The sequence below is a fragment of the Salvelinus alpinus genome, chromosome 9 (assembly GCF_045679555.1).
Source record: "Salvelinus alpinus chromosome 9, SLU_Salpinus.1, whole genome shotgun sequence".
NCBI classification, from domain to species: domain Eukaryota; kingdom Metazoa; phylum Chordata; class Actinopteri; order Salmoniformes; family Salmonidae; genus Salvelinus; species Salvelinus alpinus.
The window spans coordinates 59,266,959-59,289,119 of NC_092094.1; the positions used below are offsets into that span (position 1 = coordinate 59,266,959).

General features: G+C 45.9%; 1 protein-coding gene across 7 annotated transcripts in view; it reads right to left on the bottom strand.

Moving 5' to 3' along the window:
* Window positions 1–20,242: 20,242 nt before the first annotated feature.
* LOC139530420 (putative nuclease HARBI1) overlaps window positions 20,243–22,161 on the bottom strand; it is a 3,282-nt gene continuing 1,363 nt past the window's right edge. For 4 of the 7 annotated variants that reach the window (XM_071326815.1, XM_071326812.1, XM_071326813.1 and 1 more), the window contains 4 exons: window positions 21,597–22,151; window positions 21,412–21,527; window positions 21,204–21,315; window positions 20,243–21,109 (listed from right to left, as the gene is read on the bottom strand). In XM_071326815.1, coding sequence (XP_071182916.1) covers window positions 20,739–21,109; window positions 21,204–21,315; window positions 21,412–21,527; window positions 21,597–22,068 — 1,071 coding nt within the window. In that variant the 5' untranslated portion in view covers window positions 22,069–22,151 and the 3' untranslated portion in view covers window positions 20,243–20,738. Of the gene's footprint in view, window positions 21,110–21,203; window positions 21,316–21,411; window positions 22,152–22,161 lie in introns of all 7 variants that reach the window. The other 3 variants (XM_071326820.1, XM_071326816.1, XM_071326819.1) reach the window with 2 other exon arrangements.

The window sequence follows — 22,161 nt, forward strand, 5'->3', positions numbered from 1 at the left end:
GCAAACACTTCCTAGGGCTTCCACTAGATGTCACCGTCTTTAGATTTTAGTTATATGATTCTACTATAAAGGAGGGGCTCATAGGAGCTATTTTACTGTGGTCGTCAAAAACTTTCAGTCTCTTTTGGCGCGCTCACGAGAGAGAGTGCTCTCGTTCCAATGCTCTTTCTTCAGACAATGAAATTCTCCGGTTGGATCCTTATTGATGATTAATGTAAAACACATACTAAATATGGATTGCATACATCATTTGACCTGTTTCTATGACCTGTAACGGAACTTTTTAAGTTTTTGTCTGGAGGGATTGCTCGTGCGTCATGAAAATGGATTCCTGGGCTGAACATGCTAACAACAAGTGGCTAAATGATGGGCTTTATGGAACTTTTCAGTCATTTATTGTCGATCTGGGAATCCTGGGAGTGCCTTCTGATGAAGTTATTCGAAGGTAAGTGCATATTTATAGTGTTTTTGTAGCTTTTGTTGACGCCAAAATGGCGACTATTTCTTTGGCTGGATTGTGCTCTGAGCGCCGTTCTCAGATTAATATTTTTCCGTAAAGTTTATTTTGAAATCTGACACAGCGGTTGCATAGAGGATAAGTTTATCTTTAATTATGTGAATAACACTTGCATCTTTTATCAATGTTTGTTATGAGTATTTCTGCAAAATCACCAGATGTTTTGGAATCAAAACATTACTGCACGTAACGCGCCAATGTAAACTGAGATTTTTTTAATATATATATGCACATTGCTAACATAAATATATGTGGTGTTTTCGTTGTAAAACATTTAAAAAATCGGACATGTTGGCTGGATTCACAAGATGTTTATCTTTCATTTGCTGTATTGGACTTGTTAATGTGTGAAAGTTAAATATTTCTAAACAATATTTTTGAATTTCCCGCGCTGCCTTTTCAGTGGAATGTGGGGGGGGGACCCCAGTCCTAGACAGGATAACATCCCTAAAATATATAAATAACAAATTATCAAAGAAGTGTCAACAGTATTTGTCAAAATGTAACTAGTCTATAGCATAATACCCTCTTTGGATTTAAACATTATTTGTATTATATATTTTGTGTTATGTGTGATATCTGTATATTGTTTAGTACAATGTTCGTGTAATGCAAAAAAAATACAAAATATACAATTTAAATAACAATAAATTATAATGGGTGTGTTGAGAGAAGTGGGAGGATGGGAAGAAGAAGTTCAGCGGCTTGGCTGATTGAGGATATGGTGACTGTGCGTGAATCTGAAAGTGCAGCAAGTGAAGTGTGTGGCAATTAATTGAAAATAGTGAAATCAAAGAATGGAACAAAATGAGCCAAGGTTGTAGTGGAAGACAAGGATCGGTCCAATAATTTGTTTTCCATCACTAACAACGACATCATTAGTGTTAACCTTGTTCTATCGTCACCTCATCTAGCTAGCTAATTTCCGAAAGTATTTACTAAAGTATAAGACGCTGATGGCCGTATATATTTTGTCCTGTGCACAAAGTGCAAGTTACATCACTGCCCCTTCAGCCAGTCCTCTAAATACAAAACAATAGACTATGCGTGTGTTTGAGCACACATGGAGTCACACATCTTAAATGCTGTGCAGCATAGAGGTAAAAATATAATAATACATAATTTTGTTCCTCATCAATCTACAGCATACAGTCGTGGCCAATAGTTTTGAGAATGACACAAATATTAATTTCCACAAAGTTTGCTGCTTTAGTGTCTTTAGATATTTTTGTCAGATGTTACTATGGAATACTGAAGTATAATTACAAGCATTTCATAAGTGTCAAAGGATTTTATTGACAATTACATGAAGTTGATGCAAAGAGTCAATATTTGCAGTGTTGAGCCTTCTTTTTCAAGACGTCTGCAATCCGCCCTAGCATGCTGTCAATTAACTTCTGGGCCACATCCTGACTGATGGCAGCCCATTCTTGCATAATCGATGCTTGGAGTTTGTCAGAATTTTTGGGGTTTTGTTTGTCCACCTGCCTCTTGAGGATTGACCACAAGTTCTCAATGGGATTAAGGTCTGGGGAGTTTCCTGGCCATGGACCCAAAATATCAATGCTTTGTTCCCCGAGCCACTTAGTTATCACTTTTGCCTTATGGCAAGGTGCTCCATCATGCTGGAAATGGCATTGTTCGTCACCAAACTGTTCCTGGATGGTTGGGAGAAGTTGCTCTCGGAGAATGTGTTGGTACAGTTCTTTATTCATGGCTGTGTTCTTAGGCAAAATTGTGAGTGAGCCCACTCCCTTGGCTGAGAAGCAACCCCACACATGAATGGTCTCGGGATGCTTTACTGTTGGCATGACACCGGACTGATGGCAGCCCTCACCTTGTCTTCTCCGGACAAGCTTTTTTCCAGATGCCCCAAACAATCGGAAAGGGGATTCATCAGAGAAAATGACTTTACCCCAGTCCTCAGCAGTCAAATCCCCTTACCTTTTGCAGATTATCAGTCTGTCCCTGATGTTTTTCCTGGAGAGAAGTGGCTTCTTTGCTGCCCTTCTTGACACCAGGCCATCTCCTAAAATCAGGCTCTGATCAGGCCCTACACCCAAACAAGGGCACTGCGTTCATCCACCTCTGGCCTGCTCGCCTCCCTACCTCTGAGGAAGTACAGTTCCCGCTCAGCCCAGTCAAAACTGTTCGCTGCTCTGGCACCCCAATGGTGGAACAAACTCCCTCACGACGCCAGGTCAGCGGAGTCAATCACCACCTTCCGGAGACACCTGAAACCCCACCTCTTTAAGGAATACCTAGGATAGGATAAAGTAATCCTTCTAACCCCCCCCCCCCCCTTAAAAGAGTTAGATGCACTATTGTAAAGTGGTTGTTCCACTGGATATCATAAGGTGAATGCACCAATTTGTAAGTCGCTCTGGATAAGAGCGTCTGCTAAATGACTTAAATGTAAATGTAAAAGTCTTCGCCTCACTGTGCGTGCAGATGCACTCACACCTGCCTGTTGCCATTCCTGAGCAAGCTCTGTACTGGCGGTGCCCCGATCCCGCAGCTGAATCAACTTTAGGAGACGGTCCTGGCGCTTGCTGGACTTTCTTGGGCTCCATGAAGCCTTCTTCACAACAATTGAACCGCTCTCCTTGAAGTTCTTGATGATCCAATAAATGGTTGATTTAGGTGCAACCTTACTGGCAGCAATATCCTTGACTGTGAAGCCCTTTTTGTGCAAAGCAATGATGACGGCACGTGTTTCCTTGCAGGTAACCATGGCTGACAGAGGAAGAACAATGATTCCAAGCACCACCCTCCTTTTGAAGCTTCCAGTCTGTTATTCAAACTCAAATCAGCATGACAGAGTGATCTCCAGCCTTGTCCTCGTCAACACTCACACCTGTGTTAACGAGAGAATCACTGACATGATGTCAGCTGGTCCTTTTGTGGCAGGGCTGAAATTCAGTGGAAATGTTTTTGGGGATTCAGTTCAAAAAAGGGATTTTGCAGTTATTTGCAATTCATCTGATTACTCTTCATAACATTCTGGAGTATATGCAAATTGTCACGTCCTGACCATAGTGCTTATGTGTTTTGCTTGTTTTAGTGTTGGTCAGGACGTGAGCTGGGTGGGCATTCTATGTTGTGTGTCTAGTTTGTCTGTTTCTGTGTTCAGCCTAATATGGTTCTCAATCAGAGGCAGCTGTCAATTGTTGTCCCTGATTGAGAATCATATATAGGTGGCTTGTTTTGTGGGTGGTTGTTTCCTGTCTTTGTGTTTTCTATGCACCAGCTAGGACTGTATCGGTTTGCCACATTTTGTTATTTTGTATTTGTAGTGTTCACTGTTTATTTGTTTAATTAAACATGTTGAGCACTGGCTACGCTGCGTGTTGGTCTGATCCCTGTTACACCCCCTCTTCTAGTAAAGAGAGGGAAGGCTGCCATTACAGAACCACCCACCAATCTCGGACCAAGCAGCGTAGCAACGGGCAGCAGCGGCAGCAGCAGCAGCAGCGGGACCAGGAGAAATGGACTTGGGAGGACATGTTGGACGGAAAGGGTTGCTACACATGGGAGGAGATCCTAGCTGGTAAGGATTGCCTTCCATGGGAACAGGTGGAGGCAGCTAGGAGAGCGAAAGCAGCGGAGAAGGGGAACCGGTGTTATGAAGGTGTCTTGAGCTACCTCTCTGTCTTGAGCTACCTCTCTGTCTTGAGCTACCTCTCTGTCTTGAGCTACCTCTCTGTCTTGAGCTACCTCTCTGTCTTGAGCTACCTCTCTGTCTTGAGCTACCTCTCTGTCTTGAGCTACCTCTCTGTCTTGAGCTACCTCTCTGTCCTGAGCTACCTCTCTGTCCTGAGCTGTCTCCTCAATGTAGTGGGGACCTTGGTGAGGATTCCTAGGCCAAGGTCGGGGGCGAGGGTCGCCACTCAAAGGACGCTAAGGAGGGGGACAAAGACAGTGGTGGAGTGGTGTCCTCGTCCTGCGCCGGAGCCGCCACCGCGGACAGATGCCCACCCAGACCCTCCCCTTGAGTTGTAGGGGTGCGTTCGGAGTCCTCCCCTCAGGAGGGGGGTACTGTCACGTCCTGACCATAGTGCTTATGTGTTTTGCTTGTTTTAGTGTTGGTCAGGACGTGAGCTGGGTGGGCATTCTATGTTGTGTGTCTAGTTTGTCTGTTTCTGTGTTCAGCCTAATATGGTTCTCAATCAGAGGCAGCTGTCAATCGTTGTCCCTGATTGAGAATCATATATAGGTGGCTTGTTTTGTGTTGGGATTTTGTGGGTGGTTGTTTCCTGTCTTTGTGTTTTCTATGCACCAGCTAGGACTGTATCGGTTTGCCACATTTTGTTATTTTGTATTTGTAGTGTTCACTGTTTATTCGTTTAATTAAACATGTTGAGTACTGGCTACGCTGCGTGTTGGTCTGATCCCTGTTACACCCCCTCTTCTAGTAAAGAGAGGGAAGGCTGCCGTTACACAAATTGCCATCATACAAACTGAGGCAGCAGACTGTGAAAATTAATTTTTTTGTCATTCTCAAAACCTTTGGCCACGACTGTAGAGGTAAAAAGCACAAACCTACGTTAATTTAACCACATCAAATAATCAAATATGACCATTAGCTACAGTATGATTTCCAGCAAGGGGGTGGGGGTTTATTGTTGAGCAGCGACTGTGTGCGGTGTAAATTTCCGAAGTCACAATTATACTAAAAACAATAAATTCCAGCGCCCAGCTCCAGTCTGCACACACTAGTCGCTGCTCAACTCAATCGTAAATCATGGAGTTGAGTTTAGTCAGCTACATGAAGCCTAGACTACTTTTGTATTCATTAGGGATCCCCAAGGCAGCAGCTATACTTCCTGAGGTCCAAACACATTAAGGCACTTACATTACATATAAAACAGTACATCATATAACATTATTGCACCACTACATATCTACAATACAAAATGTATAATACCATCATACAACAATATTACAATGTACACGTGTGTAGAATGCATGTGCTCGCGCTTGTGTGCGTGTGTCTGTACCTGTATGTGTGTCTCTTCACAGTTGTAGCGGTATTTATTAGAGAGGGGTAAAGAAAGATTTTGTTCGGGCGCCAGGCAGGTATTAACCATGCCGAAAGGAAAAGAGTAGAATAGAGAGAGTACCACTACCAGACCCACACACATCAGCAGAAGAGACTGCCTAGAGTGTAGCCTGTTTACCAGAGAGCCAGTGGAGAGAAAAGAGAATACACACCCTATAAAACCCACATCACAGCACAGGGGTAACCCCAACAAGAAAACCTCATACAATAATATTAATAATAATGGCAGAGCAATTTAACAGCAACTTCATACAAGAAAGAACCCAGTCATCAACAGAGGATTGGCAATAATCTGTATTCTCTTCCAGTGGAGGAGTGCAGAGGGTATGAATGTGGGGGGTGTTCATCGACACAACAAAGTCCTTAAAAATGTCCACAATCTTCTCGGCCACATGTCCTTAGTACACCCCACCTCAACACAGTTCAAATAACAATACACAACTTGCAAGCAACCTGCCTTTTAACTAAAATGTCCACCCAAATACTTCTGGCAGGGCAATAATAGTCCAGCTCCAATGAAATTCAATGGGAAGTGCATTAGGAAAATAGAAAGTCTGTTGCAGGGTAAAGCACTGGAACGATAGAAGGAAGAGAAAGAGAGAAAGGGAACAAGAGATATCTTAGCTGTGGTCTTCAGGCGTGCCGGTGTACTGTCTGACTGTCCGATGTTCCATAAAATTTATTTTCATCTGTTTTTTTAATACGATTCTACTGCTTGCATCAGTTACCTGATGTGGAATAGAGTTCAATGTAGTCGTGGCTCTGTAGTAATGTGCGCCTTTGCTAGTTCCTCAGGCATTTCTGATGCCTACCAGCTTCTATAATGCCTTGATAGGTGTTTTTTCATTTCAGCTAACCACATAATATTTAATAGAAATCTGTCAGTCAATGATGTGGCTCGCAACCTATTTACACTTTACACTTCCACAATTTTGACACTTGAATCCATTTTTACAAAGACAACTGTTGCTTATTTGGTTCAGTTCAAAGTTGAATAATGTCTAGCCTGCTCAAATTTATGTCATTTAGCAGACACTCTTTTCAGAGCAACTTACAGCAGGGAGTGCATACATTTTCGTACTGGTCCCCCGTGGGAATCAAACCCGCAATCCTTGTCTTACAAGTGCAACACTCTACCAACTGAGCCACACGGAACTCAGACTACACCACGAGGACGGCACCATCAAGTCTGTGTGTCTCTCAGTTCACTTCCTCACACATTTCAATGATTGTATATGGACATTGCTCGTCTTTTTTTTCTCTCCCTCTCACTTCCTTCCACTGTGTCTGTAAATCTCTCCCTTTCTGTGTCTGGTTGGTCTCTAGGGAAGAGGCTTTCAAGTTTGTACGTCTGGATGGCAATATAAGAAAGAAGACAAAGGAGTTCCAGAGAGACACACCCACCGGCTCATTGAACAAGCAGCTTTCATTTGAAACTTGGGAGTTGGGCCGAAAGTCAACCTCACATTTGCCTCTCATCTTCCTCATGGGCCCAGCCTGGAACTTTACAACAGAGGACCGCTGTAACCACTTTGGCCAGAAGAGGGACATTGTCATCATTAAGTTGATATAGTGGAGGAGAACATGGTGAGGATTCAGAGGCAGAAGTAGGATTTGGTAGAGGAGGCTTTCGGCCTCCCCAGTGAGAGAGTGATGTCTCATATAGCTGATACTCAAGCCCTAAAGGCAAATGGTATTTTGATTATTGTTCCACTTCACCTTGCACCAAAGTTTAGAATAGCAAAGAATAGGGAATATTACCTGGTTATTTTCAACTGCAGGCACTGTTTCGGGAGTCCTGGTTATACACCACAAGACCACACCATCGGAGCAGGCTAAATATTTATGTGTGTTTTTGACTCCCTCTACTATTACTTTAACTTTTTCTGTGCTTCAGGATTGTTGACCTTTATTTAGTTTAACGGAATAGGTGATATTAAGTTTAGTTGGCAAGGACGATCTAAAAAAAAATTGAATGTGAGAAGTGACGCTTTGCACCAGATATGTCCTTGACATATATAGCCCACCAAATCATGATGTATATCATATATGCATGTTTATAAACTGGGTGGTTCAAGCCCTGAATGCTGATTGACTGACATAGCACGGGTATGACGAAACATTTATTTTTACTGCTCTAATTGCATTGGTAACCAGTTTATAATAGCAATAAGGCACCTCGGGGGTTCGTGGTATATGGCCAATATACCACGGCTAAGGGCTGTATCCATAAGAACATACCTTAGAAGTGGTATATTGGCCATATACCACACCCCCCCATGCCTTATTGCTTAAGTATATCCGGCACATGTCCTTATCACATTGCACATGGTCTCTCCCTAAATTGCTTTTTAGGAGAATTACTAACGAGATGAAGGAGTCCTATCTGTTCAGCTTACATTGAGAAACTGTTGCATCTGCCTGAGAAGAGAAGTTGAAACTTTGGGTGGAGTACATAGGAAGGGTCTGAGATTATTTTATTAGGCTGTCCCATGATTGTTCGCACCCATCATATTCATTGATGTCTGGACAGTAATATTAAAGTAACTGATAAATTCACAACCAGGCTAAAATGCCATATAATAGAAAGCTCTCTATAACAGTCTGGTAGAATAGGAGCATGACCTTGGGTTTGACTCCAAAAACCCTGAATCTACCCTGAGTAAAGTCCACATTATGTAGCACCACACCACAGGTCACCAATGGATTTTAAATTAAAAAACATTTTCTTGACATGTATGAGGTGGTGGTGATCACACCACGCTCACACACGGTGCTCGTTCCATGGGTAAGCGAATGCTCCTACCACTGTCTCTCAAGCATTTTTGACCGGTGTTTTGGCTTACTGCCCTGCATATTGCTTGTATACACAGCACTAACTTGGGAGTTGGTAATCTCCCACTAGTTTAGTAAAGTGCCGCAAGGATCCCCATACAGTGAGCAAGTTCTCCACTTCCTCTCTGTTTATCGTACTGGTGCATGTGTGATCAAGTGTGTGTTGTTTGTGTATGTTTGCCATTTCACTGGCGGAGCTTGTGTTCTGGAGGCGGGTGTGGTTTGTGTTTGTGAACTAATTTTAGCTCACAATAACCATGTAGAATGGCTACTAGACCAAAAAAAACACTGCAAAGCTCAATGTGGAAGAAGAATACTTATCAAGCACTACACTCCATGAACTACTCAACAAAAAGTTATATAAAGATGTATTAGATCTGCAGGGAAATAACTTTAAGTCCTGCAACTCTTTATAGATTCTACCAACAGAATTATTAAAATCAGATACATCTTCAATCTTTTTGGAAAACAAGGTGTACCACCTTTTCGCGACAATTTATCGCTCCTACAGATAGTGAGTTACGTGGTCGTGGCTTGCTATATAAAGCAGGCAGATAGGAATCGAGGCATTCAGTTACTGTTCCATTAAACATTAAAATTGGCAAAACAAGTGACTTAAGCGACTTTGAGCATGGTATGATCGTCGGTGTCAGACGCGCCGGATCCAGTATTTCAGAAATAGCCGCCCTCCTGGGCTTTTCACAAACGACAGTGTCTAGGGTTTACCGAGAATGACAAATAAAAAACATCCAGTCAGCAGCAATCCTGTGGGGGAAAACAGCTCGTTGATGAGAGAGGTCGAAGGAGAATGGCAAGAATCGTGCAAGCTAACAGGCGGGCCAAAAACAGTACATCAGTGGTGAGCAGAACGGAATTTCTTGTTTACATCTCAGCTGATAACAAAAAGAAGCGGCTCCAGTTGGCACACAATCGCCAACACGGGACAATTGAGGAGTGGAAAAACATTGCCTGGAACATGACAGTATCACGTTTCAGGAGAAGACCCAGATGCAGACAGTGTCGAAGTAACAACATTATATTACTAGAACAGGCAAAACGACAGGTCAAGGGCAGGCAGAGGCCAGTAATCCAGATCAGAGTCCATAAAGTACAAAACAGCAGGCAGTCTCGGGGACATGGCAGGCAGAATGGTCAAAACTGGGAAAACTAGAAAACAGGAACTAGAACAGAGACAGGAGCAAGGGGGGAAACGCTGGTAGGCTTGACGAACAAAACGAACTGGCAACAGACAAACAGAGAATACAGGTATAAATACACTGGGGATAATGGGGAAGATGGGAGACACCTGGAGCGGGGTGGAGACAAGCACAAAGACAGGTGAAAAAGATCAGGGTGTAACGGTTGTCATAATCTTCCTCCTCCTCGGACGAGGAGAGGCGAGACGGATCGGACCAATACGCAGAGTGGGTAGTGCTCATGATAATTTATTAAATCGAAACTGAACACTAACATGAAACAAAATAACAAAATGAATACAACCGACAACAGTCCCGTGTGGCACGAATACAAACACGGAAACAAACACCCACAACACACACGTGAAACCCAGGCTGCCTAAGTATGATTCTCAATCAGGGACAACGATTGACAGCTGCCTCTGATTGAGAATCATACCCGGCCGAACACAAACATCCCAACATAGAAAATCACACATAGACAAACCCACCCAACTCACGCCCTGACCAACTAAATAAATACAAGACAAAAGAAAACAGGTCAGGAATGTGACACAGGGTGTGACAGACAGAGAATTCAGTTTCAGACGAAACAAATAACTTTTGTTGTTATTTTTATTTATTTATATACAGTACCAGAAATAAACGACAGTCCATCATTACTTTGAGACATGAAGGTCAGTCAATCCGAACAATTTCAAGAACTTTGAAAGTGTCTTCAAGTTCAGTCACAAAAACCATCAAGCGCTATGATGAAACTGGCTCTCATGAAGACCGCAACAGATAAGTCAATTAGAGTTACCAGCCTCAGAAATTGGAGCCCAAATGAATGCTTTCACAGAGTTCAAATAACAGACACATCTCAACATCAACTGTTCAGAGGAGACTGCATGAATCAGGCCTTCATGGTAAAATTGCTGCAAAGAAACCAATACTAAAGGACACCAATAATAAGAAGAGACTTGCTTGGCCAGGAAACATGAGAAATCTCCAGTCCCACAGCTCATCATCCTGTTACTCTGTCCTGGATTCCCCACTCTACCACTCCTTTGGATTCCCCTCCGGACCTGCTTACCCTGTCTCACCTGGTTTCCAGCAACCCATCAGAGAGCTTCCCCCGATCTGCACTCCATCTCCTCCCTGTGTTTCAATAAATACCTTGGTTACTTCGTCCCAGTCTCCTCGTCTGAGTCTGCTCTTGAGTTCCACTCAGCGTAACACAGATCGCTAATTTATCACAAAACACCATTGATAACTACTTTAATGACTTTCATTGGCACAATTCACAAACTTAGGTATGACATGTCAGCAACAAAAGCTGACTGTCATGAATGTTGTTGTAAGAATCGGACCAAAATGCAGCGTGGTTTGGGTTCATCATCTTTATTTAACGTGAACCGACAAAAAACAAGAAAGAAGAAAGAAACGAACGTGAAGTTTTGCAGTGCTCAAGGCAACTATACACAAACAAGATCCCACAAAAACCCAGTGGGAAAAGGCTGCCTAAATACGATATACAGCTGCCTCTGATTGGGAACCATACCAGGCCAGCATAGAAAACAAAAACACCTAGATAGGAACACCCCCCTAGTCACACCCCGACCTAACCAAAACAGAGAATAGAAAAGGCTATCTGTGGTCAGGGTGTGACAGTACCCCCCCCCCCCCCACCAAAGGTGCGGACTCTGGCCGTAAAACCTCTAACCAACTGGGGAGGGTAGGGGGGGTGACTAGCGTCGGTGGCGGCTCAGGGTCCGGCCAAGGAGCCAGGTAGAACGCCGCACCCGGACTGGGCACCGGCGCCTAGGAAGGCCCCGGCCCTAGATCGGGACTGGACGCCGTGCCGTGCCTGGACTGGGCATCGGTGCAGAGGAAAGCTCTGGCCTTGGAGCTGGACTGGACGCCGTGCTCGGACTGGGCATCAGTGCAGTGGAAGGCTCCTGCCCTGGAGCTGGAGGTTCTGGACCGTGGACCATCGCAGGAGGCTCCGGACCGTGGACCATCTCAGGAGGTTCCGGACCGTGGACTGTCTCAGGAGGTTCCGGACCGTGGACTGTCTCAGGAGGTTCCGGACCGTGGACCGTCTCAGGAGGTTCCGGACTGGGAACTGTCGCCGGAAGCTCTGGACTGGGAACTGTCGCCGGAAGCTCTGGACTGGGAACTGTCGCCGGAAGCTCTGGACTGGGAACTGTCGCCGGAAGCTCTGGACTGGGGATCGTCGCAGGAAGCCTGGTGCGTGGGGCTGGCACACGGCATACCAGGCTGGGGAGACGCACTGGGGGTCTGGTGCGTAGAGCTGGCACAACGTGTCCTGGACAGATGACAACCTTCACACGGCAAGTGCGGGGAGCTGGCACAGGAGGTACCGGGCTGTGGAGGCGCACTGGAGACACGGTGCGTAGAACCGGCACACATTGTACCGGAACGATAACACGCTCCTTCCTCAAAACGAGTGCGGAGCGCTGGCACAGGACGTACTGGGCTGTGGAGGCACACTGGAGACCTGGTGCGTGGAGCCGGCACAGATGGTACCGGAGAGATGACACGCTCCTCAGGACGAATACGGGGATCTGACACAGGTGTCATCGGACGGCTAACACGCTCCCCAGGGCGACTGTCTTGCCTCTCCTGCCAAACCAACAGCTCTTCCGCTTCACTCTCTTCAAATTTCGCCAACCTCTCCTCGAAGGTCTCTATCTCACCCCTCCGTTCACTCTCTCTCAATTTATCCAACGCTTTCTCCGTGGTCTCTGACTCACCACTCAGCGTCGTCGACCACCCCGTGTGCCCCCCCAATTTTTTTTTTGAGGCTGCTTCTTGGGCCTACGTCGTGGCCGCGAACCCCGGTGTCGTCGCTGTACCTCCTTCGCTGCTTCCGCCTGCTTCCATGGCAGGCCGCCTGCTTCCATTCCATTTTGTCTCCTGCCATTATTTCGTCCCAAGTCCAGGATGTCCTCAACTCCTGGCTTTCCTCCCAGGCCCAGGATCCCTGCTCCTCCTGGGCACGCTGCTTGGTCCGTGGGTGGTGGGATCTTCTGTCACAAACGTTGTTGTAAGAATCGGACCAACATGCAGCGTGGTATGGTTCTATCATCTTTTATTAGAAGTGAAACACACAGAAAACAATAAAGCGCAAAACGAAACGTGAAGCCAATGTAGTGTTCGCAGGCACCTATACATAGACAAGATCCCACAAAAACCCAGGGGGAAACGGCTGCCTAAATATGATCCCCAATCAGATACAACGATTAACAGCTGCCTCTGATTGGGAACCATACCAGGCCAACATAAAAAACAAAACCACCTAGATAGGAACACCTCCCCTAGTCACACCCCGACCTAACCAAAATAGAGAATAGAAAAGGCTCTCTATGGTCAGGGCGTGACACTGACAATACACATCCAAGTATATCTTACCAAACTATGAAAGAAATTTACTTTTTAATTCCGTAAAGTCAGGGTGGAAGAGGTTAGAAAAGTATAGTCTATCAACAATGACAAGCCACCGGAGTCTGACAATCTGGAGGGGAAATTATTGAGTATAATAGCGGACAATATTGCCACTCCTATTTGCCACATCTTCAATTTAAGCCTAGTAAAAAGTGTGTGCCCTCAGGCCTGGAGGGAAGCTAGTCATTCTGCTACCCAACAATAGTAAAGCCCCCCTTACTGCCGCAAATAGCTGACCAATCAGCCTGTTACCAACCCTTAGTAAACTTCTGAAAAAATTGGTGTTTGACCAGATACCATGCTATTTCACAGTAAACAAATTGACAACAGACTTTCAGAACGTATATAGGGAAGGACACTCAACAAGCATGGCACTTACACAAATGACTGATTGGCTGAGAGAAATTGATCAAATGATTTCGGGGGCTGTCTTGTTAGAATCAGTGCAGCTTTTGACATTATTGATCATAGTCTGCTGCTGGAAAGACTTGTGTCATGACTTTATACCACCTGCTATATTGTGGATCAAGAGTTACTTGTCTAACAGAACACAGAGGGTGTTCTTTAATTGAAGCCTCTCCAACATAATCCAGGTAGAAGCAGGAATTCCCCAGGGTAGCTGTTCAGACCCATTGCTTTTTCAGTCTTTACCAACAACATGCCACTGGCTTTGAGTAAGGCCAGTGTGTCTATGTGTGCTGATGACTCAACACTATACACGTCAGCTACCACAGCAACTGAAATGACTGCAACACTTAACAAAGAGCTGCAGTTAGTTTCGGAATGGGTAGCAAGGAATAAGTTAGTTCTAAATATTTCCAAAACTAAAAGCAATGTATTTGGGACAAATCATTCACAAAATCCTAAACCTCAACTACATCTCGTAATGAATAATGTGGAAATTGAGCAAGTTGAGGTGACTAAACTGGTCAAAACATTGACACAACAGTAGCTAAGATGGGGAGAAGTCTGTCCATAATAAAGCGCTGCTCTACCTTCTTAACAACACTATCAACAACGAAGGTCCTAAAGGCCCTGGTTTTGTCGCACCTGGACTACTGTTCAGTCATGTGGTCAGGTGCCACAAAGAGACTTGGGAAAATTTCAGTTGATTCAGAACAGGGCAGCACGGCCGGACCTTAAAAGTACACTGAGAGCTAACATTAATGACATGCATGTCAATCTCTCATGGCTCAAAGTGGAAGAGAGAAGAGGTGTTGACAAGCTGAAGGTACCGAGCTGTCTGTTTAAATTACTAGCACACAGCTCGTACACCCATGCATGCCCCACAAGATATTCCACCGGACTGGAGGCCGTCGCTGGAGGCTCCGGACTAGAGGCCGTCGCTGGAGGCTCCGGACTGGAGGCCGTCGCTGGAGGCTCCGGACTGGAGAACGTCGCTGGAGGCTCCGGACTAGAGGCCGTCGCTGGAGGCTCCGGACTGGAGGCCGTCGCTGGAGGCTCCGGACTGGAGGCCGTCGCTGGAGGCTCCGGACTGGAGAACGTCGCTGGAGGCTCCGGACTGGAGGCCGTCGCTGGAGGCTCCGGACTGGAGAACGTCGCTGCAGGCTTCGGACTGGAGAACGTCGCTGGAGGCTCCGGACTGGAGGTCTTCATTCCATGACTCCTCACTGGATGCTTCGTGCCATGGATCATCACTGGAGGCTTCTTGTAATGGATCATCACTGGAGGGAGGAGACGTATGGGCAGTCTGGTACGTTGAGCTGCCACAGGGCTCACCAGGCTGGGGAGACATACAGGAGGATTATTTCTAGGCTCAGGCACAGGACTCACCAGGCTGGGGAGACATACAGGAGGCTTTGTCCTTGGCAGAGGCACCGGATACACTGGGCCGTGGAGGCGCACTGGAGGTCTCGAGCTAGGAGCCTGCACAACCCGTCCTGGCTGGATGGTTATTTTCGCCCTGCAGATGCGGGGCGCAGACACAGGACGCACTGGGCTGTGCAGACGCACTGGAGACACAGTGCGCAGAGCCGGCGCAGGATATCCTGGGCCGAGGAGACGCACTGGAGGTCTGGAGAGCAGGGCTGGCACAACCCTTCCTGGCTGGATGCTCACCCTAGCCCGGCAGTTGCGGGGAGCTGGAAGGTAGTGCACTGGGCTATGCACGTGCACTGGAGACACCGTTCGCTCCACCGCATAACACGGTGCCTGACCTGTACGACGCTCGCCACGGTAAGCACGGGGAGTTGGCTCAGATCTCCAACCTGACTCAGCCACACTCCACGTGTGCCCCCCCCCCCCCCCAAAAAAAATGGTGGGCTGCCTCTCGGGCTTCCTTGCCAGCCGTGTTCCCTCGTAACGCTGCCGCTCTGCTTTCGTCGCTGCCTCCGCCTTCCTCAATGCTTCCACCTGTTCCCATGGAAGGCGATCCCTTCCGGCCAGGATCTCCTCCCATGTCCAGGATCCCTTTCCGTCCAGGATGTCCTCCCATGTCCATTCCTTCTTTTTACCACGCTGCTTGGTCCATTGGTGGTGGGAAGTTCTGTCACGGCTATCGTAAGAAGAGTACCACGGTGCAGCGTGGTGAGCGTACATTTTGATTAAATAAAATAAAATGTACGCTGACCACGCTGCACCTTGGTCCTCTTCTTACGACAGCCGTGACAGAGGGAGAGGGAGAGAGTACTGGGGGAGTGGCGGCAGGTCAAGGAGACACAGGATGAGTAGTAGAGGGCGTTACAGGAGCAGATGTGACAATCTGATTCAATGAATGATGGAGCCGAGTTGGCTTTTTTACCCCAAATTTCATTTCAGGTGCTAACAGTGTAACTCTGGTTCATAGGCTCATGATTACTGCATCCAATAGCTGTAGGATTAAAGTAGCTTCAGCCGGTGCAGCCGGTGCGACCTTTACATACATGGCCCGGTGTCGGGCCTAGATCTGCGGAGACGCAGGCCCCATATGTTATTTGACTACTGCCCCACCATGCCCAAATATTAATTGTTGACGCAGGTCCATCGAGTCTATGGTTTGACGAGAAGATCTTTCTTTAACCTCTCTGGGATAGATGGGACGCTTGCGTCCCAACAGCCATGTCAAAATGTAGAGCGCCAAATTCAAAAAAATTATATAAAATTAAACTTGATTAAATCACACATATAAGATATCAAATTAAAGCTACACTCGTTGTGAATCCAGCAACATGTCAGATTTCAAAAAGGCTTTTCGGCGAAAGCAAACGATGCTATTATCTGAGGATACACCATAGTAAACAAAGAGAGAGAAGCATATTTCAACCATGCCGGCGCTACTCAAAACGCAGAAATAAAATATAAAAAACGCATTACCTTTTATGAGATTCTTTTGTTGGCACTCCAATATGTCCCATAAACATCACAAGTGGTCCTTTAGTTCGATTAATTCCGTCCATATATATCCAAATTGTCCATTTATTTGGCGCTGTTGTACCAGGAAAAACAGCGTTCAATTTGAGCAAAATCACGACACAATATCTAACAAAAAATTACCTCTAAACTTTGCCAAAACATTTCAAAGTACTTTTGTAATACAGCTTAAGGTATTTGTAAACGTTAATAATCGATCAAATTGAAGACAGGGGCCTGTTGCACAAAACTAGGATAAGGGATTAAGCCAGGATATCTTGGTGATCCTGGCTCAATTGATCCGTAATCCGGTTGCACTAAAGATGGATAGGGGGCAGGAGGATATGTTATGGTATAAATTACCATGGAGATTTATTCTGTGGAGCTAGCCTGCTCCAGACCAGGCTAAATTCCAGGATCTATTTAATCTCATCCCTAATGTCAGTCAGCAGTCACCACAAATGGAAACCAATAGTTATTTCACTGCTCACTATACATTGTTATCACATATAACTATATAACTCCTCACAATCAAATGTAGACCGCATTATCTACCAAGGGAATTCACTTCGGTCATAATCACAGCCGTATATATTCCCCCCCAAGCAGACACATCGATGGCCCTGAACGAACTCTATCTGACTCTCTGTAAACTGGAAACCACACACCCTGAGGCTGCATTCATCGTAGCTGGGGATTTTAACAAGGCTAATCTAAAAACAAAACTCCCTAAATTCTATCAGCACATCGATTGTCCGACCAGGGCTGGCAGAACTCTGGACCATTGTTATACTAACTTCCGCGACGCATATAAGGCCCTCCCCCGCCCTCCTTTCGGAAAAGCTGACCACGACTCCATTTTGTTGATTCCAGCCTACAAACAGAAATTAAAACTACAAGCTCCCGCGCTCAGGTCTGTTCAACGCTGGTCTGACCAATCTGAATCCACGCTTCAAGACTGCTTTGATCACGCGGATTGGAATATGTTCCGCACGGCGTCCAACAACAACAATGATGAATATGCAGATTCGGTGAGCGAGTTCATTAGGAAGTGCATTGACGATGTCGTACCCAGAGCAACGATTAAAACATTCCCAAACCAGAAACCGTGGATTAACGGCAGCATTCGCGTGAAACTGAAAGCGAGAACCACTGCTTTTAACCAGGGCAAGGTGACCGGAAACATGACCGAATACACACAGTGTAGCTATTCTCTCCGCAAGGCTATCAAACAGGCTAAGTCCCAGTACAGAGACAAAATTGAATCGCAATTCAACAGCTCAGACACAAGGGGTATGTGGCAGGGTCTACAGTCTATCACGGATTACAAAAAGAAAAGCAGCCCCGTCGCGGATCAGGATGTCTTGCTCCCAGACAGGCTAAATACCTTTTTTGCCCGCTTTGAGGATAATACAGTGCCACTGACACGGCCCACTACCAAAACCTGCGGGCTCTCCTTCACTGCAGCCGAGGTGAGTAAAACATTTAAACGTGTTAACCCTCGCAAGGCTGCAGGCCCAGACGGCATTCCCAGCCGCGTCCTCAGAGCATGCGCAGACCAGCTGGCTGGTGTGTTTACGGACATATTCAATCAATCCTTAGCCCAGTCTGCTGTTCCCACATGCTTCAAGAGGGCCACCATTGTTCCTGTTCCCAAGAAAGCTAAGGTAACTGAGCTAAACGACTACCGCCCCGTAGCACTCACTTCCGTCATCATGAAGTGCTTTGAGAGACTAGTCAAGGACCATATCACCTCCACCCTACCGGACACCCTAGACCCACTCCAATTTGCTTACCGACCCAATAGGTCCACAGACGACGCAATCGCAACCACACTGCACACTGCCCTAACCCATCTGGACAAGAGGAATACCTATGTGAGAATGCTGTTCATCGACTACAGCTCAGCATTCAACACCATAGTACCCTCCAAACTCGTCATCAAGCTCGAGACCCTGGGCCTCGACCCCGCCCTGTGCAACTGGGTCCTGGACTTCCTGACGGGCCGCCCCCAGGTGGTGAGGGTAGGTAACAACATCTCCACCCCGCTGATCCTCAACACTGGGGCCCCACAAGGGTGCGTTCTGAGCCCTCTCCTGTACTCCCTGTTCACCCACGACTGCGTGGCCATGCACGCCTCCAACTCAATCATCAAGTTTGCGGACGACACTACAGTGGTAGGCTTGATTACCAACAACGACGAGACGGCCTACAGGGAGGAGGTGAGGGCCCTCGGAGTGTGGTGTCAGGAAAATAACCTCACACTCAACGTCAACAAAACAAAGGAGATGATTGTGGACTTCAGGAAACAGCAGAGGGAGCACCCCCCTATCCACATCGACGGGTCAGTAGTGGAGAAGGTGGAAAGTTTTAAGTTCCTCGGTGTACACATCACGGACAAACTGAATTGGTCCACCCACACAGACAGCGTTGTGAAGAAGGCGCAGCAGCGCCTCTTCAACCTCAGGAGGCTGAAGAAATTCGGCTTGTCACCAAAAGCACTCACAAACTTCTACAGATGCACAATCGAGAGCATCCTGTCGGGCTGTATCACCGCCTGGTACGGCAACTGCTCCGCACACAACCGTAAGGCTCTCCAGAGGGTAGTGAGGTCGGCAGAACGCATCACCCGGGGCAAACTACCTGCCCTCCAGGACACCTACACCACCCGATGTCACAGGAAGGCCATAAAGATCATCAAGGACAACAACCACCCAAGCCACTACCTGTTCACCCCGCTATCATCCAGAAGGCGAGGTCAGTACAGGTGCATCCAAGCAGGGACCGAGAGACTGAAAAACAGCTTCTATCTCAAGGCCATCAGACTGTTAAACAGCCACCACTAACATTTAGCGGCCGCTGCCAACAAACTGACTCAGCTCCAGCCACCTTAAAAATGGGAATTGATGGAAATTATGTAAAAATGTACCACCAGCCACTTTAAACAATGCCACCTAATATAATGTTTACATACCCTACATTACACATCTCTTATGTATATGTATATACTGTACTCTATATCATCTACTGCATCTTGCCATCTTATGTAATACATGGACCACTAGCCACTTTAAACTATGCCACTTTATGTTTACATACCCTACAGTACTCATCTCATAGGTATATACCGTACTCTATACCATCTACTGCACCTTGCCTATGCCGTCTGTACCATCACTCATTCATATATCTTTATGTACATATTCTTTATCCCTTTACACTTGCGTGTATAAGGTAGTAGTTGCGGAATTGTTAGGTTAGATTACTTGTTGTTATTACTGCATTGTCGGAACTAGAAGCACAAGCATTTCGCTACACTCGCATTAACATCTGCTAACCATGTGTATGTGACTAATAAATTTGATTTGATTTGATTTGATTTGATTTGAACTAGACCCACTGTTATTATTTAAACGTTTGTGATCATTAATTTCAATGATTTTGGATAAAAAATGATTTTTAGATGATGTTGCTATCATTAGATAATTTACAGTTTCCCATAGACTATAAGGCTATATATAAAATGATAGAATATTAGGGCCACAGAGGGGAAAAAAACACAAGTCATAATATTGTAACCAGTTGTTTTAAAGGAGGACAGTTGTTAAAATGACAGATGTGGGGCATTTCGTGAAATTGTACTTCAGTATGGTTTCATAAACAAAGACATGCTGATGTGCCAGAATATTAAGTATCACATTGTCATAAGTATCAAAACTGTAAAAACAATATGTAGCTTTTCTGCAGAAAGAACCAGCCTCATAAATTTATGACTATCCTTTTTCTTCAGTGTGGCCCTAGTACTCTGTCATATAAACAAATACACATTCCATATGAATATAAAAACACAATGTGTAACATTATGTTCCTTTATTGAATAAGGACAAAACAAAGCAGGTAAACCATCAGCTCCTTTCGAAACTGAAGTCACAGTGACTCTACAAGATGGAAAGCACAGAATCCAAGCATATTATACAAAATGATACATACACATTCAAAGGTCTGTATATAACACACCCTGCATGTCTGCACACTAAAATAAATGCAGGACAAATCCATACACATCAACTGAACAGACAAATGAATGGATGCAGTAGCCTCCCTGCAGCCTTGTATTACACACAGTATACCGCACAAACATCATAAGAGGCCAAATTCGTCAAAAAACGAACCCAAAAATGGATGCAGTAGCCTCCCTGCAGCCTTGTATTACACACAGTATACCGCACAAACATCATAAGAGGCCAAATTCGTCAAAAAACGAACCCAAAAAAACCCAAATTCCTCTGCCACCGCAGGACATATTTAACCAAAATTGAAAGCACACATACTAACTAAAATAATTCAACACATATTGGTCCCTCAGCAGCCGACCACTGTCGTCATCAGGGAAGATTGCCGGATTGTCCCAGTCCATGGCTGGTGGCACTCTGGGGGCCCTCTCCTTCCTCAGGCAGGCCACATTGTGGAGGACAGCACAAGCCACAGTAATATCACATGCCCTAACAGGGCTGACCCTTAATTTGTGAAGGCAGTGAAAGCGTGCCTTCAGGAGGCCAAAGGTCATTTCAACTCTGGCCCTGGTCCTGGCATGGGCATGGTTGTAGGCCTGCTGTGCTTCCTGGGGGTCTGTGAAAGGTGTCAGGAGAAAAGGCTGGCAGCCATACCCCCTGTCTCCCAGCAACACACCAGAGAATTCACCTGTCAACACAAAATCTCATCATTACTACCTCATAAACACAGTGATATTCTTGACACAGCCATGATGGTTATAAATAGGGGTTGTGTGGCTTACCTTGTGATAGGCACTGATAGATTTCAGAGGCCCGAAAGATTCTGGAGTCATGGACTGAGCCAGGCCATTTTGCCACAACATTGCTGATCACACAGTCAGCATTGCAGACCATCTGAAATCATAAGATGAGGAATATTACACCAATCAATGCACATCACTGGCAATGCAGAGTGTTCGTCAATGGACAATATCAAAAAGTTATGTTCACCTGAACATTAATGCTGTGAAAGGATTTCCTATTCACAAAATCGGCCTCATGGGCACCTGAGGGGGCTTTTATCCTTATGTGTGTGCAGTCCACTGCACCAATGACATTGGGGAAACCTGTCACACAAAGTAATGAGTATCCTACTATGTGTTAACAGTTGTCCTGTAATTTGTAGATCCTCTTACCTGCAATCCTATAGAACTCCTCTTTGATGTCACAGAGTCTTCTGTGGCCAGGGAAGGAGATGAAGACATCTGCTAATGCTTTGATAGCCAGACACACACTCCTTATTGTGCGGCAAATTGTGGCCTTGTTCAGCTGTTCTGCATCCCCCACTGAGTACAGGAAGGCTCCACTAGCAAAAAAGCGCAAGGCCACACAAACCATTTGCTCCACACTCAGTGCATGGCTCCGTGCAGTGCGGTGCTTAATCCTGGGACCCAGTAGTCTGCATAGATACCTGATGCCATCTGCAGAAAACCTGTATCTTTCATATAGATGGTCATCAGGGAAGGCCAGTGGGTCCAACCGGTCCCTGAAGACCCTTTCTCGCCTGAAGGCTCTCCTCAGCACAAGTGCTTCTTCATCCACCACATCTCGCACGAATGGGCATGCCATTGTCAGAGCAGAAAGGAACACACAATTTTGGGCCTTCATATAGGCTAGTGGCCACACCTGGTGCTGGGGGGGTGGGCAAAAGAGGGCGATGCCTTATAACGATGACTTGGTTGTACTGATTGCTGGGAAAAT